This window comes from Corvus kubaryi, unplaced genomic scaffold (assembly GCF_017639235.1).
Source record: "Corvus kubaryi isolate FWS band 111438036 unplaced genomic scaffold, C.kubaryi_AGA036_p1.0 37398, whole genome shotgun sequence".
NCBI lineage: Eukaryota > Metazoa > Chordata > Aves > Passeriformes > Corvidae > Corvus > Corvus kubaryi.
In genome coordinates, this window is record NW_024581137.1 from 12,661,393 (window position 1) to 12,679,870 (window position 18,478).

The following is an 18,478-nucleotide window of genomic DNA, read 5'->3' on the forward strand; positions in this document are numbered from 1 at the left end:
TGAGAAAATGAAGGCAAACAGCAGTGAAATAACTTGGCCAAGCAGTGCCACATAAATGGGTCACCACCTGAAGCAAGGGTCCCAAAATTCCATCTCCCTAATCACAGATAAAAGTAAAGGAAAAGAGTTTACACGGCTCCTTTCTCCCATTCCAAGAAATAACAGTATTTAAACTTTTAGAACACAGTATCAACCATTGTGTGGGAGATGCTGTTTTTCCGAGTCAGACCTTGCAAATCATAACAACAGTTTTGCTGACAGCTATGAAATAATAAGGCATCAATATTTATCTGCATAAAGATAATAAATATCAGTTTATAGGGGAAGAAATAATGTCTGTACAAACATACTCATCACAATCCTACTTTTACAAAATTGTATTAATACAATATTCATACAAAAACTGAATGGACACTCAAAGACAAGCCAGGGCAACTGCACAGTTTGCAGTTTTGTAAGAGACTACATAATAAATTTAAATTCATGGTATAAACTGAGACATACTGAAGAAGACAGAAATTAAGTAAAATTTTAAATAGGTATAATTTTACATTAATGCACCTCAGGTGAAATCTATTAAAATTTAGCATGAGTAAGCAAAGCAATTCTAAACACTAAAATGTAAACATTCTGCAGTAATGCTCTTGACACTACAGAGCATTCTTCACAAATTGCATATAAAATATTTAGTGTAACCCACCCACACATTAATGGCTTCAAACACCTAATATATGTGATACACAATGCAATTCTCCCTGCAGCTTCTCTTCCCCTTAATAATTTGTTAATTGAAATGAACAAATAAAAAGCCCCAAACATGTCTTTTGACATAGATATTATTCTATGGGTTCCTCTAAAGCTATTCTTGAGGCACACTAATATGAAGAAAGTCAGGGCTGTATATCCAACATGGTGGGGTCCAAAGACCTGCATATTTACACCCCAAACTAGAAAACAAACACCAGATGCCTAAGATGGGATAAGTTATTTCCTCCAAACTCTACTCATTTATTTCACTCCATTCAAGACACAGTAAAATTTTAACTGTGTAGAAATTTTAACTGTGTAGAACTGCACCAGCACATATCCACTTCTGAGTTTTGATTCATATTCTGTACAGCCCAATCAAGTTTTTTCTTTGGGTTTTGAAAGCCATTCAGTGATACTTGTTAAAGAAGCTGAATACTTGCTTTAATACTAAATATTTAAAAAAAAAATTCATTTTCTTAGTTATCTTTTCTTCATCAGCCTCTATAGTCATAATTTTCCTTATTAATACAATTTATAAAAATTATTGCGAAAATAAGAGAAATAATTTTCTCCCATCATTTAAAAACTGATCTCTCGTAGCAAATTATTTATACTGATTTGGGCTGCAGATGCTTTTATTCTAATATAGTGTTATCAGAGTTTTGTAATGAACTACAGCTAAAAGCAATTGGGAGTCTAACAACTGAGGGCAGCCACACCAGGATTGTGGACTACCTCCACAGTTATAAAGTCAAGACGGTGTTAGTATGAACTCAACCTAGTTTAAAACCAGTATAGCTAGAAACAGTTAATTCACTGAAATTGTTCCCTACTTTTACCAGTGCAAAAGAAAAAAAATCAAGTCCACTATGTCCCTTTGTTTTAACAATAACAACATATAAAATAGAGTAGGAAATTGCAATGTGATGGAAGAAATTATTATGTTGACATAGGAAACCAATAGAAAAAAAAATCTCCAATCTTCTGAAGTCTCAAAAGGCTTCAAAAAGCCTTAACTTGTATGATTTTCTAGCAGAAGATAGCAGCATGATCATAAAATAGATCTATGCATGGAAATCATGAAGAAATACAAAAAATCACAAGGTTTAATATTTGATCCTGCCAGATGCCGAACTCTCTGGCCCTGGCCCAGCAAACCATTTAAGCATGTGGTTAGAAGTCAGCATGCATGTTGCCCCATTGAAGCAAAGGAGGTTATTCAAAGTTTGAGCACAGTTAAGTGCTTTGAATGATTGGGTCATTAAAGTACCAACCACTTACTGCCAGAGCATAAGGCTAAATTGCTGCTATGAGCAGGTTGTTGCAGAGCTGTCAATTATGGGCCTTACAAACGCTCTCTGAAGTGTGCTTTGAAGCATTTCTTCACCACTGGATAAGGGGAAAAAAAAGGTGGGTCTGTCTGGGCAGGAATTTCCTACATTCCCATCAATTCACTTTCATGTGAAAGACCAAACTATATTGATGCCCAGGTATAAGCATCACTTAGGGAAATAGAAAGTACTATCAATGATAATGATAATTATATAATGCCACTGCTCTCCCACCACACATATGCACCCCATTAGAGCCAGCTTCCTCCTGTGTGCAGGGCTGGCATTAACTCAACTTGCCATGAAAAGGGTGAAGTCATGCTGATGCCTTGAGAGGCCTCCTAGACACAGAGACTAGACAGGAGTAAGGGAATAAGGTAGGTATTTATTTGAAAGGCCTTTAAAGGTACCTCTGGGGAGCCAGAGGCCATTGCCAAGATGGACCCCAAGATGGACGACAGGTCACGAGTTCTTCACACTTTCATAGGTTTGGTTCATTTGCATAGCAGGATTAATTGTCCAATTAAAGCTTCAGTTTAATGGTGTAATTTCCCCTCCGCCTGCCCCCTTAGAGGCTCTTTGGTTTATACTTTTTGGGCCTAGGATGGTCTGGCTGTCCTTGAAGAGCAGGCCCAGAGAGGCTTTGTTATGTCTACCTAGCACGAGAGAGCAGAAATTAACAGGCTACAAGAAAGTTCAGAGTTACACACTAAGCAGTACAGAATCTGAAAAATATAAAAGTTAAAACCTTAGGCATCAATGCAAATAGCAAATGCTACATCACTTGAAGTTTCTAAAATCATGCTTGATGCCAAGTAATGTTGCTGCCTGGTAAAACTGGTGTTACAAAAAAAGTGACTTGTGCTCTCTCAGAAGGAAAACTTGCAATTTTATCTCAAAGCCAGGAACAAGACTAGTTATAAAAGTGCATTTGTAGCTTTTGTTCTGACAGTTGTGGTGATGTGTGTTCACTAAAATGTTTATCCTGGAGGAAACCAAGGCAGGTTTGCTGTGCTAGTGGAAGCATGAGAAACTAATTTCTCATCTCAGCCCTGGAAATAAAATCCCTTTCCTTAACTTTGGTGAATCCTTCAAAGGTGATGTAACAGTTGAGAGAAAAGTAGGAATAGACTCATAATCTTATTTTAATTATGGATTTCTACACCTAACAATATACCTATTCCAATCAGATCTCAACACATGATTACACTGCCATTGGATTGGGGTTTTGAGTGTTTGGTGGGGTGGTTTTCTTTCCATGGCCATGTGAGGGATCAAGAGCTACCTTGTGTTCACAGGAGGAGAACCCTATTTTATTGTTAGAAATTCTGGTGCTGGGGTATCACAGTTATTTTGCATAGAAATATCGATCTGTGCAACAACTTTTAACACAGAGAAAAGGAATACTGCTATGGCAGCATGGTGTCATGAAACATTTGCATTTCTAGTAGACTAGAAATGGTTCTGTAAGGGAGCAGAAACATCTCTCTTGCCACAGGACTTTCTAAAAATGGTAAAATCAGGGATAGAAGAATGAGTACTTGATCAGTGTTATGTAACGTGAAGTTCCCATTTGTCAAATACTGAGACCTTGGCATAATATCCTTTAGCTGGGACTGTTCCTGAAATAGCTGAACACCTCACCACTTCAGTACTAAATGCTGTTGACTGACTCTCTTTCCAGTCTGTCCAGCTGAAAATGCATGGGTTGTTATTGTCATATGTTAGCTCTGATACCACCTGGTCCACTTTTGATGAACGCAAAAAAAAAGCAAACCACCGTACCCCTACACAGCTGTTCAAGATCAGTCCAGCTATTGCAACTGTCAGGTTCTGTCAGTGAGAAGCCAGGCAGTGCCAAACTATATTTGAATCCTGTGTTCAGAAAAAGCAGAAAATACGAGAACTTATTTCTTTTAGGTTATCTGCTGGAAACTACTTACGTGATACAAAGATGGGTTTGCATTTAGGTCAGATATTAAGAATATTTTCTTTTTTGTTGTTGTTTTTTGGTTTTTGTCCAAGTGCAACCAACCTTACTCTATAGAAGAAAAGTCTTGGAAGATGTGGGACTCTTGGGCTACAAGTCAAATTGCTCTGTTTGGCTATGGCTTGTCTCCATGGTTTATAAAACACAATATACATGACAAAAATAGACACAACTGAAAGTTCATGAGGAGGAAGTAAATACATTTGACCTCCACATATACCAAGTAAAAGCTGATTTCCCAGTGATGATGATATGGGAGAGATGGGGCAACCTGATGCAAAGCAGACCTGAGCAGATCAGTAAAATATCAGCTGACATTACCCTGGTATGGCATTTTAGAACATTTTCCATCTTTAAAAAGATGCAAAAATCCAAAGCCTTGTTTCCCCAATGAAGTTCAGAATATTAAATTACTTGCCAGAGAACACACAGCAGGTTAATGGTGAAACTACTGATCCAGGTCTCTACTTGACTCAGCCCGTTGGATTACAGAGGTGTTTCTCAGACTTCCCTTTTGGATCATTCTTTGACTGGAACCTCTGCTCCTTCAAATATATTTCACGTTACAAATCTGCACAAATATGCACAGATTGACATAAGCACTATCAAGATCAAAATTTACACAATCATCAGTTTTCCATGGTGAATACACCATGTGCCATATGAATTATCAATGTTATGTTATTATTAGAAACATTATTGCATATTAAACACATTTAGCATACTAAAATTGGATTACCAGTGAATTTCATAAAAAATAAATCTCCAGTGATATACAGGAAACTTCCAGCTCTAAGCATCCTAGGGGCAATATTCCATGAGCAAAGCCAAACTCTGTGAGGCCAGTAGTAATGATGTTATTGATGGTATTGGGCTAGACTTTCAACTTTTGAATGGTCTTGAAGGAGAGAAACAAAGAAAAGAGTGGAGTGCAACAGGCCCACCTGGGCCTGATCTGGTCTCAATAGCTCAGTTAGGCACACAGTAACCACAGATACAGATATAAAACCTCTGCCAAGTTGAAATTTGGGGGCAATTTCTAGAAAAGCAGAACACCCTTATCTTAGATGGTACATGTGAACTGAGCAGACAGACTATAGCACTTACTCTTGCCTTGAAAACGGTGGAGTTTGGAAGAAAAAGCTCTACAGCACCATAAGGGTACAATCACGTCACTTAGAGGTAAGACCACTTTCTTCCTCAGTCTACATCACTAAAGCAAAAAGCATGGGTCTACTCTTAATTAGGCAGATATGAAAAAGTTAAACCAAGGAATGAGTCCTCATTTTGAGATGACCTGGGTCAGGTTTCAAACGGAACCATTTTAAGATCTAAAAACAGAGTTCATCCCACAGAAAGACTGAGTCACCTCTTCACCTAGAATCAATTAAGCATTGCTTAAATGTGATCAGTGGACTGAGAGAGCTGGAGGGCTCTCCCTTCATCTTTCACTCACCTTTATAAGTCAGGAGAAAAGAAAAAGACAGATGTATACACTGTTCATGTATGCAATTCATGTTGCCTGTATTTTTATTTTAGAAGCACTGAGCAGTAAGTAATTAAAATCTGTCCTAAACTAAAGGTAGTCAAATATTCTTTTTAATGGTTTAGACCGCACATCTCAGCATTGAAAGCTCACAGGCTGAAATGCTCTTTGGTCTAACTGATGCTTTAAATCATTTTAATGACTACCATTTTATATTTTAACTCTTTCAGCCAACTGCAATTGTTCTAAATTTCAGCTTTGCCATTCCATTAGCACATGAGCCACATAAAACTGCTTCCCAGTGCACTTGTGTGAGTCTTCAAAACCCTCTCTGCCAGTAAAACGGAATTATTTGATTTTTCCGAGAAAACGAACACAAAAGGGACATAAAAAGATCAAGCTGAGTTTATTTAAAATTTGGATGAACATCCATGGAACACTCTTGGCTTTATATGCCCAGCTCTTTTTAACACTGTGGTGGTACAGCATTTTGGATAGTGTGGTGTCTAAGTTAACCAGGTTCACTCAGCATCTTCCTCCAGGGTAGGATTACAGACAGGTTGTATAACTCAAGTGTTTACCCACTCACTTACTGTAAACTCAGGCCCTGCTTAAATTCCTGGAGAGAAAAGAATTAAAGGAGAAAGTTGTTCAAAGCATTACAATGTGCAATTTCAATTCAAGGCATGATGGAAGTAGCTGTGTGGGAGGATATTACTTCATTATAAACCTAAATCAGATGTACAAAGATTTCTATCATCTCCAGAGACCATTCCATCAGGCTCTACAAGAGGCTTTAAAGTGAAGAAAAATAGCCCCCTGTCCCTTCAGGCTTGAGAAAGTTGTATGGCTTTTTTAACAGTTTCTAATGAAATCGCATATTATTGCTGCTCCCCTGGGAGACTTCAAAAGTCACGCAAACTTCACAGAGCCCACATGTTCTTAAACGTCAACCAAAAGACCACTACGGAAATAAATTGCAGTTCTCCAACTGGCATTTGACATTCTCTACTGTTTTTCAGTGGGGTGAAATTGTCTTTCTTCTAAACCATGCTGATAAATTAAATGAGTTACTAAGCCTGGCATTATTTTATGTTTTAACGCACACTGAAATCAAACATTTCAGAGTGGGATTTGCTTTCTGCGTAATATTTGGGGGAGACATGAAACAAACCTAGGCGTTTCAAACATGTTTAAGGGGCTAATATGTACATGAATATTTTCTTCAAGCTCCTCATTGTGTATTCATGGCTACTGCCAAACACAATAACAGACATGGGGCATTAGGATATGAAATGGGAAGTGGTCACATTTTCAAAGGGAGCTGTTGGGTGCCAAACACTTCTGAAAATCTGGCCCCTAACTCTTTGGTGCCGTTCCAGAAAGAAATATCTCTATCCTGGCCATTGTCCAACCAGCTTTGGAAATAATTTTGCACAGTTATTTCAGTAAAGCATAAAAACCAATCCCCAGCTTTCTCTGCCTGATTAAGCACTGTCACCAATCACTATGCAGCTCTAAGGTACGCATGAAATATTCCTAGATAAATCCTCCATCTCCAGAGAAATGTGTTTCCTGTACAACTGTAAATCCAGGTTCTGTGTTGAAACTAATCCAGCCTGGCATTGCTATGGCCCTAAAAAAGTCTCCTTGGAAACAACAAACTTATACAATGGCAAAGTCATCAAATCTTTTCATGCCACAATATTATATTAAAAACACCTGGTTTATTTATACAATGACTTACAGATCAGGGTCCTAGAAATAATAATACATAAACTTTATAGCAAAAAATATACATATTATACTTCATCCTTCTATGGTATATAGAAATTATGTATATTTGTGTGTGGACATATATATAAATATATGGGTTGTACTTAAGTTTAGGGCACTTAAGTACGTGTGTCTACATACACACAGTATACATTTATATATCTTTCTAGGTGCCATGTGTGTGTACTTAGAGACACACAAGCACACACAGAGGAGCATATTTACACTCTGTGAGTAGATGTGTACCTTGCAGAATCTGCACACAAACAGCTGGAGTCCTTCACTGGCTGTGAGCGTCAAAGAGGTAAGTGACCACCCGCATCAGTGTCCATGGAAAGAGAACGAATGTCACCGCTGTGGGCACAGGACTGGTTTGATGCATCTTCCTCTGTGAAGAACTAAATTTGCTGGGCAGTGACACCCTGCAACACAGGGCTTGTTGCATGGTCCAATTTCATTCCAGTTGTCACATGTTTTGACACATCCCGGACCACAGGTATCGTAAACTGCGCCATGTTTACACTGGGTTGCTGAAAGGAGTTAAAAGGAACAAAATATGCATATTACACAGAGCCCCACAAGGAAATTTACTTATCTGTTTGCTTAGTTTCTACTCCAAATATCAAAAAGCACATTTTGGCATTACAATTATCTAGAGGAAAAAATTACTTGTAAAACCATTCCACTCTATTACATCATAAATATAAAAGCAGCAAAATTCCTTATCAAAAGCTATCAAGTCCACAGCAGTATTAACTTTTTTAGAATTTTAACACAGTTAAAGGTATATAATGCTTTGGCAAGATTTCTATCTATATGCAGATCTATGCTTTATATTAAAGGATTAACACACTTATTTATTACAATGCCTTTTATCAAAGATTTCTGAAGCATTTACAAGGACAGACAGTTATTATCAGTTCCACTCCCACAGAAAGAAGAGAATCACCAGATTAGAATTTCTGATCCTAAGATTATACTTTCTATATTTCATATTGCAGCAAACCAAATCAATGCTCTTAATCCAGCAGCACCATTTCTAAAACAAACAAACAAACAAACAAACATTTAAAATTTATTGTATCCATGTTTTGTCTTGTTTTACCAAGGTATCACTGACAGTGAGGATTCTTGTAGTTAAGGATTCCAGTATCCATTCATTAATTTATGTAGCTGACAGCTCAATGCATTTTCAACATAAAGGACTACTGAAGGCTCAGCTAAAAGCCCTATAACCCCTCCAGATCAATATTTAAACTCTCAACATTTTATATCCTGCCTTTTTAGTATGGAGAATAATACACAGTTCAATGGCAAATAAAAGTCTGTTACACTTTTTAACAGCTGTGCTGATGGCAAATACAAGGACTGATAAAACCTTCCATAGATGGTAAGGGACTCTGAAGCATCCAGAATCATCTCATGCCATTTTCAAAGAGCCGGTTGTACTAGGGAGGTTTCTTCAACTTTGAGAGGGATTGAAGGTCAAGATTTTTTAAGTAACAGTTTTGTTATGGACAGAAAACACTGTTTTATTGTGAGGATTGACCTACAGTGTCATCACAGTACTACTATTATTCATAAAGAGGAAACAGACAGATATAAATTGATTAAATATATATGACTTTATCAAAGAGGATAGAAGTCTTATTGCTGAGGCATCATAAATTTAAGGTATTCCTTTTCACCACTAAGGGATCTTCAAAACAGCATCAGCTTCTTGCAAGTTTTACTTCTTGCCCATTTTATGGAATTTATGCATATCTGAAAAGCAGTCCTGAAGAAGGAATTATAACAAGAATGCGTACACAATTCTTAGGACACAGATATTAATAAAGAAACACAAAAATGTAAAAAATGGATAGTACAGAGGAAAATGACCCTGGAGTTACAGAGAATCAAATGCTGAACATTAGATGGATATTAGATATCAGGGGAGAAAAAAACCCAACTTTTTACCTTTAAGCATAAGAAAGTACCAAGAGCAACCTACCTAGAAACTCTGTGAGACATCTTTAATTGAACATTGTTTTAGAACAGGTTGGAAACAAACATCTATCTGTCAGCTATGTTCAAGATAGGCTTACTCAGTTTTTGGCATAGATCTTTTGAGAATATTTTTCCATCTTTACATTTCTGTCTTGCTCTGCATGGTAACTTCCTTCCATACTAAATAAGGAATAAACAAAATTTATTCTAAAATATTTAGAAAAGAAAATTTAAATGAAACAGGAAATTTAGAAGGTGGGAAAAACACAGAAGCAATATTAAGCATAGAATAAAATGTTAGATTACCAGGAAACTCTACACTTACATAGTGTGTTAAGAATAGAGATTGCATCTCTGTAAGAGGGGAAACAAAAAAGTGCAGATCTCCCAGGAGCTTTGCAAACAATATATTAACAGTCTAGAAAAGTAGAGCAAGACATTCAAGGATGGTTAGTGATTGTCCGCACACCGCGTGAATTATCTTACGGGAGCCTTTTATTAGAAGCTTTTGTCCTTCCTCTCTGAAAATGAGCTTCCCTTTGTAGGATCTCTAATTGACCAACCAAAAACAAACATTAGACTTCAGCACATGTGGTTTCCATATAGAAAGGAATACAAGCTTCAATTTTAAGGCTGCACAGGTTTCATCCCACAAAGGTTTACTGCAGTAATAGCTGGCCTGTTCTTTCCACCTGAGCTGTGTTTGGTTCCTCAGCCGGTAGGTTTGAGGAAAGTTGGCTAAGGCCTCCTTTCCACTTCCTTGTCTCTACCCCAGAGCAAATGAGAACATATTACAGCCTGCCCTCGGCAGCCATGGCATCTGTAAGTACTCCCCATCTCTGCTTTACCACACGTGGACATGGGACATCAAAACACCTCCTTATCCTTCAGACGATGCCATGTAGAAGATATGATGACTATTTTCTGCTGTAGGCAGCCTATAATGGCATTATTAACATGCTGTCGAGGGAAAAATCAGAAAAGTACAATGGCTGCTGTTTAAGTTCCCCGGATGGCTTTTATTGTTGAGTGATTCAGTTGTTAACATGTGGTGTGATTGATCCAGAACATTCCACTTCATCAACAGTTTAAAATATAAAAATAAAGACATTCTGCAGAAGGCTTCCCAGGATCTGCTGAAGTGATTCACTACCATGTAAACATGGAAAACAGAAGTGGTGTCTTTGCACCCGTCTTTTAAGACAAATTCCTCTCTTAAAGAACTGAGTTCTGTTACTAATAACTTCTTCCTTAGTACACTAGCAAAAAAAAAAAAAATCAAAAACCCAACCCCAACGTACAAAAGTTACTATTAATACTGTATTTTGAAACATTACCAGTCCCAACAGGATTTTTCCACTCTTCTTCTAGAACATGTGTTTGTCATGACAGATGTGAGCTTCCTCAGACCACTTTCTGAGATGGCGGGATAATAGCCAGCTCCAGTCCAGAAGCCATATAGTCACATGAATACAGCACTGTGCCTGAGCTAATAAACCCTGCCTAATAAGGCTACAGTTTGCAGACTAGACCTGGTTTAGTTCAACCACTTTGGCAGTTTCACAGAGGAGGCTTGTATCTGTCCGTGCCTGTCTTTGCAGACATGGACGTAATTATTTAGGAGGAACTCTTATTCCCCAACACAAAAGCCAAAATATGTAACATAACTGCTGAAGGATTCCCTTGATTGATGATATCTGGTAAATCTGATTTCACAGAAAATTCTGAACTAATATTTGAGCATCAATGAATCTTCTGGGTTCTTCTGCTAGTGTTACACAGTTGAGAGGTCTTCTGTAGGACTTTTAAATGGAATGTCACTCATAGTGCTTGCAATTCACAACATCTCCTTCTAAGAGAGTTAAAGCCCATGGATCTGGGCACTGACCTTCCCATGATACACTCATGTTAATATTTTCAACTTTCAGTTTTCAGTAGGCTTCCACCAAAAAGCCAGAATAGCCCTCCTGATACATTTACATACAGAATAAAGCAGTTAAAGGAAAGCAACATACCGCAGCAAAAAAGAGTGACACTGGCTAGAAATTACAGCAGGAAAGGGAGTCAAAGCAGAAGAGTCAAAATCAGATACACACTCATCTTCTCCCACTTCAACTGATCACAGAGGAAAAGAGAGAATGGTTCAGATTTCATGAAATTGTTGTAGCATGTCAGCACATCAGCGCATTTTGCATTCTTGCAGGTGTAGTCATGCCCATGGCAGGGAGTTACTGCCTTCTACCATCCTTGAGTCTTCTTCCTCTCGGTGTCCTCAGAAATGCAGTGTTAAATTACTATGTCTCAAGGCCTTTCACCACTTCAGTTTACTTAATTGTACTTTATAAACTTCTTGTTTAACCTTTCTTGGGTTAAAAAAAATATATATATCGTTTTTTTCCTTCTCCTTTCCTTTTCAAACCTCTTCCTTCTATTTCTATACTTTATTTTCCCTCTTCCATGTATCACTTTTTCTTATTTCTTATTTCCCTCATGCTGGCTCTCCTGGTTTTTTAACCTTTCCTTGAAAAATCATATTTTTTCCTATGCCCATCCTAACACGTCTCACTCCCCACTACTTTCCATGGCAACCCATATCCTTTTGCTAACCCTCTCAGTTCCCATGTGGATCTCACCAACCTTTTCCAACCCTAACCAATTTCCTTACTCATTCTCTTCTACTTTTCACTCCTCCAGTTAAATGACAGCTGACATTCCCTTTAACGAGTCAACCTCATAGGACAGTAAACCTTGAGCAGCAGTATTCTGCAGAATAACGTAGAGGAGGATAAGCTGTTGCACTGGGGGAGAGAGAAGAGCATGTAGGGAACAGGACATGCAATTCAGCCTCCTGAGCATCCTGTTTGGCTGGCCCTCCAGGCAACACAAGTTTCCTGAAGATTATAAAAATGAGCTAAGCTTACAGCAGTTAGGGTAGAGCAACTGGCAACCACACAAGATCTGGTTTTAAAACACACAAAAGTGTAATTAAAACCTGACTTTACTAATAAGTATACTCCATATTCTTCAGAACACAACTCTTGCAAGTATCCCACCAGCTATGAAATTTCAAGCAGGAAATGAAAGTCACAGAAAGCTGAAGTTTTATTACAGATATGTTGTTTCCCACCTATGAACTTTCATCTGCAATTGGGACACAATATTTGCAACTATTCGTTTTGGAGAGAAAAAAGGCAAGTTAAAGATTAAAATCTTGATGCTGGCCACTGGACCATATGGAAAGCAGTGGATACACTTTAATGCTTACTGTATGATTTACTGTAGAAAATGGTGCTACTTATCTGACACTGGATACTTAAATAACTGTTTTGAGGGTACTTAGACTTATAGAGCTTATCTATATTTTCTGCTTAACAAGATTACCCCTTTCCCTGTAGAAGAGATTAAAAAACTCATGTTGATTTAAAAACATCTTTCATTAGCTTTAATGGAGGCTGTGTGTTTAAATTCTTTCATAATGTTCTCTCAAGGACTGTTTTTGCCTCAGAAAATTTTCTTGTCTTTGGTAAGATGCCAGAAAAAAAATTGTGAAATGAAGCCTCAATTAGTTAAGTCGTGATAAGTCAACACTTGTATAAACTCCTTAAGGCAGGGGCTGCTAGCAAAGAGTTTTTATTCTTTTTACAGCATCTGCCACAGTGAGGTCTCGGTGTGAAGTGCTTTGGAAAAAAAATCAGGATGCTTGCTTCAGGTTCTGCATGGATCTGCTACCAGATCAACAGATTAAAATGATATACGCTACTAGTGCTGTCTAAGACCACATCCTTGAATAGGGTTTTCACTCAACAACACCCTGTTTGGACTGTCCTGTTCCTTTGAAAGAAAAAAAAAAAATGAACTTTTGTAAGAAAAAAACGAATCTCTTAGGAACAGTAAATCAAACGTAATTTGCTCTGTCACTCACCCATCCGTGCTAAAATGCCTTCAACAGAAAAGGAAATTGAAGTTGAGAGAGTAGACCCTGTGCCACACACAATCACCAAAATAGACCAGAGAGTAATAGCTCTTTGACCAGCGCTGAGTATCCTCCTCTCATTTTTTGTTGGTTTTTTTTTTTCAACTACTGTTAATTGCTTTACATAAATCTGAATACGTTCCCAGGCAAACCAATGCCATTACAGAGTGTCCTAAATTAATGAGACCATCATCAGGGGAAATACTCATCTGCAATATTGCATTTTAGTTCAAGTACCCATAACCACAGGCCACTGCTTCTCATGGAAACAATCAGTCACAATTACTTGCAATGAATGCAGTCCTAAGCACACAGCGAATACGGACCAAATGCAATAATTAACGCAGGTTTGCATTTTAATATTCCAACTAAATACATTTGCTCCTCTTTCCTTGTTGAACCTATTGCAATTGTATGTGCATGTTGTCTCCAGAAATATAACTATGTTATGACAGGAGGTCAAAGGAGTTTAAACATTTTCTGTAATCAACAGTTTACGTATCCTGAAAGAAAAACTTCCAAGAACTTCCAAGCTGGTACAATTCCTGTATGATTTTTGATCCTACTTCACCAGTAAAAGGGTAGTAGGATAGTAGCCTATTAGCATATGCAATGGCTTACCAAGCAGCAGTCCCAAAATGCTTACCTGCACAGTTCTGCTCCGGCACCCACTGGACTTTCAGCCCTTCCCTCTGGCAGGCTCGGGCATATGCCAGGAATGACTCACAGTAGCAGTTTTTATGGATTGGACACTCACACATGTCTGTCACACAGGACCTGCAGAACAAAGCCCCAAAACAAATAAGAAAGGAATGCTTTGGCAGATATCTGCCCGAGGCTTGGAGTTTTTACTTTCTAGTCACATGACATTCAATGCCACAGGAACTTGTGCTGAATAGCAAGAAAGTTAAAGGCATCCCTGCGGTTACATCCCAAGGGCTCATCTCTTTTTTGGTGTGTTACTCTGATGCAGAGAAGTCTCCAGAGCACCAGGGGACCTTAAAGAAACAGGGAGTTGAGAAGACCCAAGAAATGTCAGGTAGAAAGAACTGAGACCATAATGGGAGGAGGCAAACTCCATTTTTGCAATGATTTTGTGTCAATATAAGATAAAAACTTTTTTTATTCTTAGAAAGTAATAATTTAATAATTTTATCAATAGCAATAGTGTTAAGTATATGAATTCTGTAGGCAATGAGCACATGTCCCTCCATGCAAGGGATGATGCCTTCTCTCCAGGTTACCTCCACACTCTCCTGCTTTGAAGGCATGAAAATAGTTATATGCCTGTTTTTTCACCAGCATCACTACTAAGTACCAGACTTTAAGATACTCCAAAGGAACAGGGGTGATGCAGCATAACTGAGCAGTTTCATGCTAGGAAATCCCTCAAGCATGGTTCATACCACCCAGTCTCTTCTTCCATTGCATTATGATGTGGAATCACCACAATGACAGGGAGCAAAGCTGCTAACACGGCCCTACGTGAAACTGCTACTGTGGATGTCACCACTATATTTCAAGTTAGCTCATTCAGAACATGTGCCCATTTGGCACAGACCTAAAATATAACTGGCAAGGGCCAAGAGATTTGCAGTCAGTGGTTTCTGCATAGGCAAAATGCTTAGATGTTTCTGCATGTGTAGAATGTGAATTCAGAAATGCTGAGCATCTACTGCTTTCAGCAGAATCATTAAAAGGCAGGGACAAGGTATAGGGAATGCATACTCTGAAAATCATGCCCTCAGTTCCTCTGCTTTCCACTGAAGGTGCTCTGTGCATGAACCTTGGGTGTCAGTGGTCAAGAGCCCCCTGCTCCCTGCATGTTCAGGGGCTTTCCTGTTTCTGAAAGGACAAAGGCACAAATCCTCTTGCAAAGATGAAGGGTTGAAATAAAAAATGAGCTCTTCATGTTAATTGCTCTTCCTGTGGACCATAATATGAATTGTTTATAGGAAAAGGATGGATATAGGCTTAGTTTCCCAAAAACTTTCTCTACAGCAGAAGAGGTAATAGCTTGGAAAAGGTGCAAGCACCTCAGTCAAAGTAATCAGGAGCCCCTAATGCCCATACAATGCTCTAGAGTAATTGAGAACCCTTTATTCAAAACTAAGAGAAATGATTAGTGATCCTTTGAACACAGACAAGCCTGTTTCTCTAAATCCAACAGTGCCCCTTAAAGAGGAGTATTTCCCCTTGCCAAAGTCACCAGCTACTTTAGTGACCATTCATATGGTTAAACCTGACAGTTTTGCTTGACATTTTCATGAGTTCAATAAATTTACTCTCAGTGGATCCTCAATATAAAATTACCTAAAAAACCACGGTGACAAATAATTAACACAAGTGCTAACGTAAGAAGGTTACTTGTCCTTGATTCACTTGTCCTGATATATACGCACTGTGAATAAACAAAATTGTTTTAGATCAAATATATAACATGCTCATATTTACAGACCAGTTGTTTTCACTTGCAATAACTTTACTTTCTAGGGACAATGTAATGTTATTTCACTGCGGTAGGTCCCTTTACATCTTTTCCAGTAACAGATGTTGCTGTATGCACATCACAGCTGATAGGCAAGGAATAGATTAGCACAACATCCTTGGCATGGTTTGATGTTGTCAGCTGATAAAAGACCTTGTATAAGCACAAAGGGTCACCTTTTTACGTGACACACTCAATAACATCACACTGTTTCCTTTGGCCACAACATGTCTTTGTGATCTCTTCCTAGTATCCCCGCAGCAGGCACTGTTCCATATACCCCATGCAATTTAAGAGGTGCATGTCTCATTTTACAGTGAAGTAGAAGCTTGCTTGCTACTGAAAGAAATCATCATCACAAACAAAGTCTGTATATAATTTCCATAAATAGTTGATGATCAAGGTACCATTTTATCATAGTTTTGTTTCTGTGCTAGCCCCTTTTATGAAACACATTTCACTGCTCTCCACTCAGATTTAGTTATTATTGATGTCCATGTTGTTTAGGGATGCTTGCCTGTATCAGCTTGGCTATATGTTCACCAACTTATTTGACTTAGAAATTATAAGACCCTAAATCTTAGATACTGCCTCTGCTTTTTAGAGCATAATTTTTTTTTTTTTCCATTACCCGGAGAGGGATGCCACCTCTTGCACTGAGTCAACGAACCTACAGCTACCTCAGGTGCTTGCATCAGGAAAAGATGAAACATCAGGAAAACTCCAGGCTCACCATGAATCACCCAAGCTTTTTAATAGTTAACATGTTCATGGCAAGGCTAGCACAGACCCCAGCAAAGCCTAGGCATAGTCTGAGGGATCAGGGAAGGGAGGGCACTGTTCCCAGTCTGCAGGAGGGCAGCTATGCTCCTTGAGAGTGCAGAGCTTAGCTCCTATATACATGTGAGCAATACTAACCATTAACCCTTGGCACTGAAATGGCCATGGACATCCAGACAGGCTCCAGAGAGAAACATCTAAGCTTTGGCTCAGCACTATTTGCTACAGTGTTCAGCACGGGTGTCCACTGAGGAAGGTAGCACACCCTGTGCAACACAAACCATTGATTCATTACATACCTAATTGCCGCTGTAATTTTTATTTTCATTAAGTTTTTAATCCTGGTTACAGCTGCTGGGCTCAAGCCTTAGGCTTAGATGAGGAGGCATCGTCAGATTGTGGCAGTTTTATTAATGAATTACAATTTCTAATTATTTTTACGGTTAATTAAATGAATTAATTAATGTTAAATCAAAAATGAGAGTAAAAAACCTATGTCCACAGCTGCCAAGCCTAGTGAATGAAAATAAAACCTTCTTTTATTTCCTAATGAAAGGGCAGTTGTGAGCAAGGACATGGAAGTAAAAGATGTCCATTCTCTGTGGGCTGGCTCTGAGGGTGACCTGCTGATGGCCCATGGCGAAGCTTCAATTTTGGGTCTGTATTTTTATCAAAAGGTGTTTACTTCTTGCACTTAATTACATTTCTCACATTTACTATTGCTACAGTTGTGTTAAAGAGCTATTATGGGATGATTTACCAAGTAAATTGAAAAACTGATTCTTGTGTGCTAACCTAATCCGTTCCCTTTGCAAAAAACTTTGGTATGCCCACAGTTTTTAATTTTTTATCCTCTCCAGAGATATATTTCAAAAAATATTCTCTGCTCCCCCAGATTCTGCCTTCTCATCATTCTTCCTTTGAATCTGATAAAGAGATTTGGTGACACTAACTGCATGTATGTGCATCTTATCTGTATTGTAATCTGACTGGACTGTTCAAACAACAAAAAAAAGTATTTTAGTAAAACTTTGGAATTATGCCAATAATGAAGCTCTACTGACAATTTACTGTACTGCACAGTAATGGAGACTTTGAGTCTTCTGGGGTATTGTGGCTCTTTACCAAGAACAAAGCGTTTGCGTAAATGAAGTAAAAACATATTAGAAACTTAACCATCAAAACATTGGAGTCAGACAGAAATAATCCTACAAGAAGACTGCAGCGCAAGTTACTTATAAAATGAAGCTATTTTACTAGCTATGGAAATACAAACAAGATACTTCAGGCAGCCTTAGTTCTGCCCTCAATGAAATCATACAGAGATGCAATGATGCTGTGGTCCAAAAGAAAATTACATTTATTTTAAGGACATATTTACATTTACAAAAAGAAAAACACTTGGATGTGACCGTGCACTTTATCTGGCATCCCTGCTCCAAATAAGCACCAGAGCACAGCCAGCCCCTGAGTCCTCGGCTGGTACCAAGTGTGAACCCTTTTGATGCTGTCTGTGCTGCCTGCAGGGTATGTGTCAGAGATGGCGTTAATTGGGTGTGTATAATCACAAACTGTTGCAAGGGGAAATCCATGAAAGTGAAGGCATCCGGCAGCTGCGGGACACACCCTTGAAGGAGACAAACACACACTCTGCTGCCACATCTTCAAAGAAAACTAGATGAGTACACTCCTTCAGCAACAGCCCTTTTTCATATTAAACCATGGAAAGTCTCCAAGTCCCACAAAGGGCAAAGAACAGAGTCCTGTGCTACATGCAGTATTTAAAAAAAGAAAAAGAAAAGATCACAACAACGAAGCCTACAGCCTTACTCTGTGCCACACAGGATTGAAATTGCAGATGTTCACTTGCTGAACATCAGCAGTTAATTTTCCTCTGCAATACACATGAATCCAA

General features: G+C 38.4%; 1 protein-coding gene across 6 annotated transcripts in view; it reads right to left on the bottom strand.

The window, feature by feature from the left end:
• Positions 1-5,944: 5,944 nt before the first annotated feature.
• The window catches only part of BMPER (BMP binding endothelial regulator), a 148,611-nt gene continuing 136,077 nt past the window's right edge, over positions 5,945-18,478 (bottom strand). For all 6 annotated transcript variants that reach the window (XM_042043388.1, XM_042043387.1, XM_042043386.1 and 3 more), the window contains 2 exons: positions 13,942-14,072; positions 5,945-7,863 (listed from right to left, as the gene is read on the bottom strand). In XM_042043388.1, coding sequence (XP_041899322.1) covers positions 7,682-7,863; positions 13,942-14,072 — 313 coding nt within the window. In that variant the 3' untranslated portion in view covers positions 5,945-7,681. The remainder of the gene's footprint in view (positions 7,864-13,941; positions 14,073-18,478) is intronic.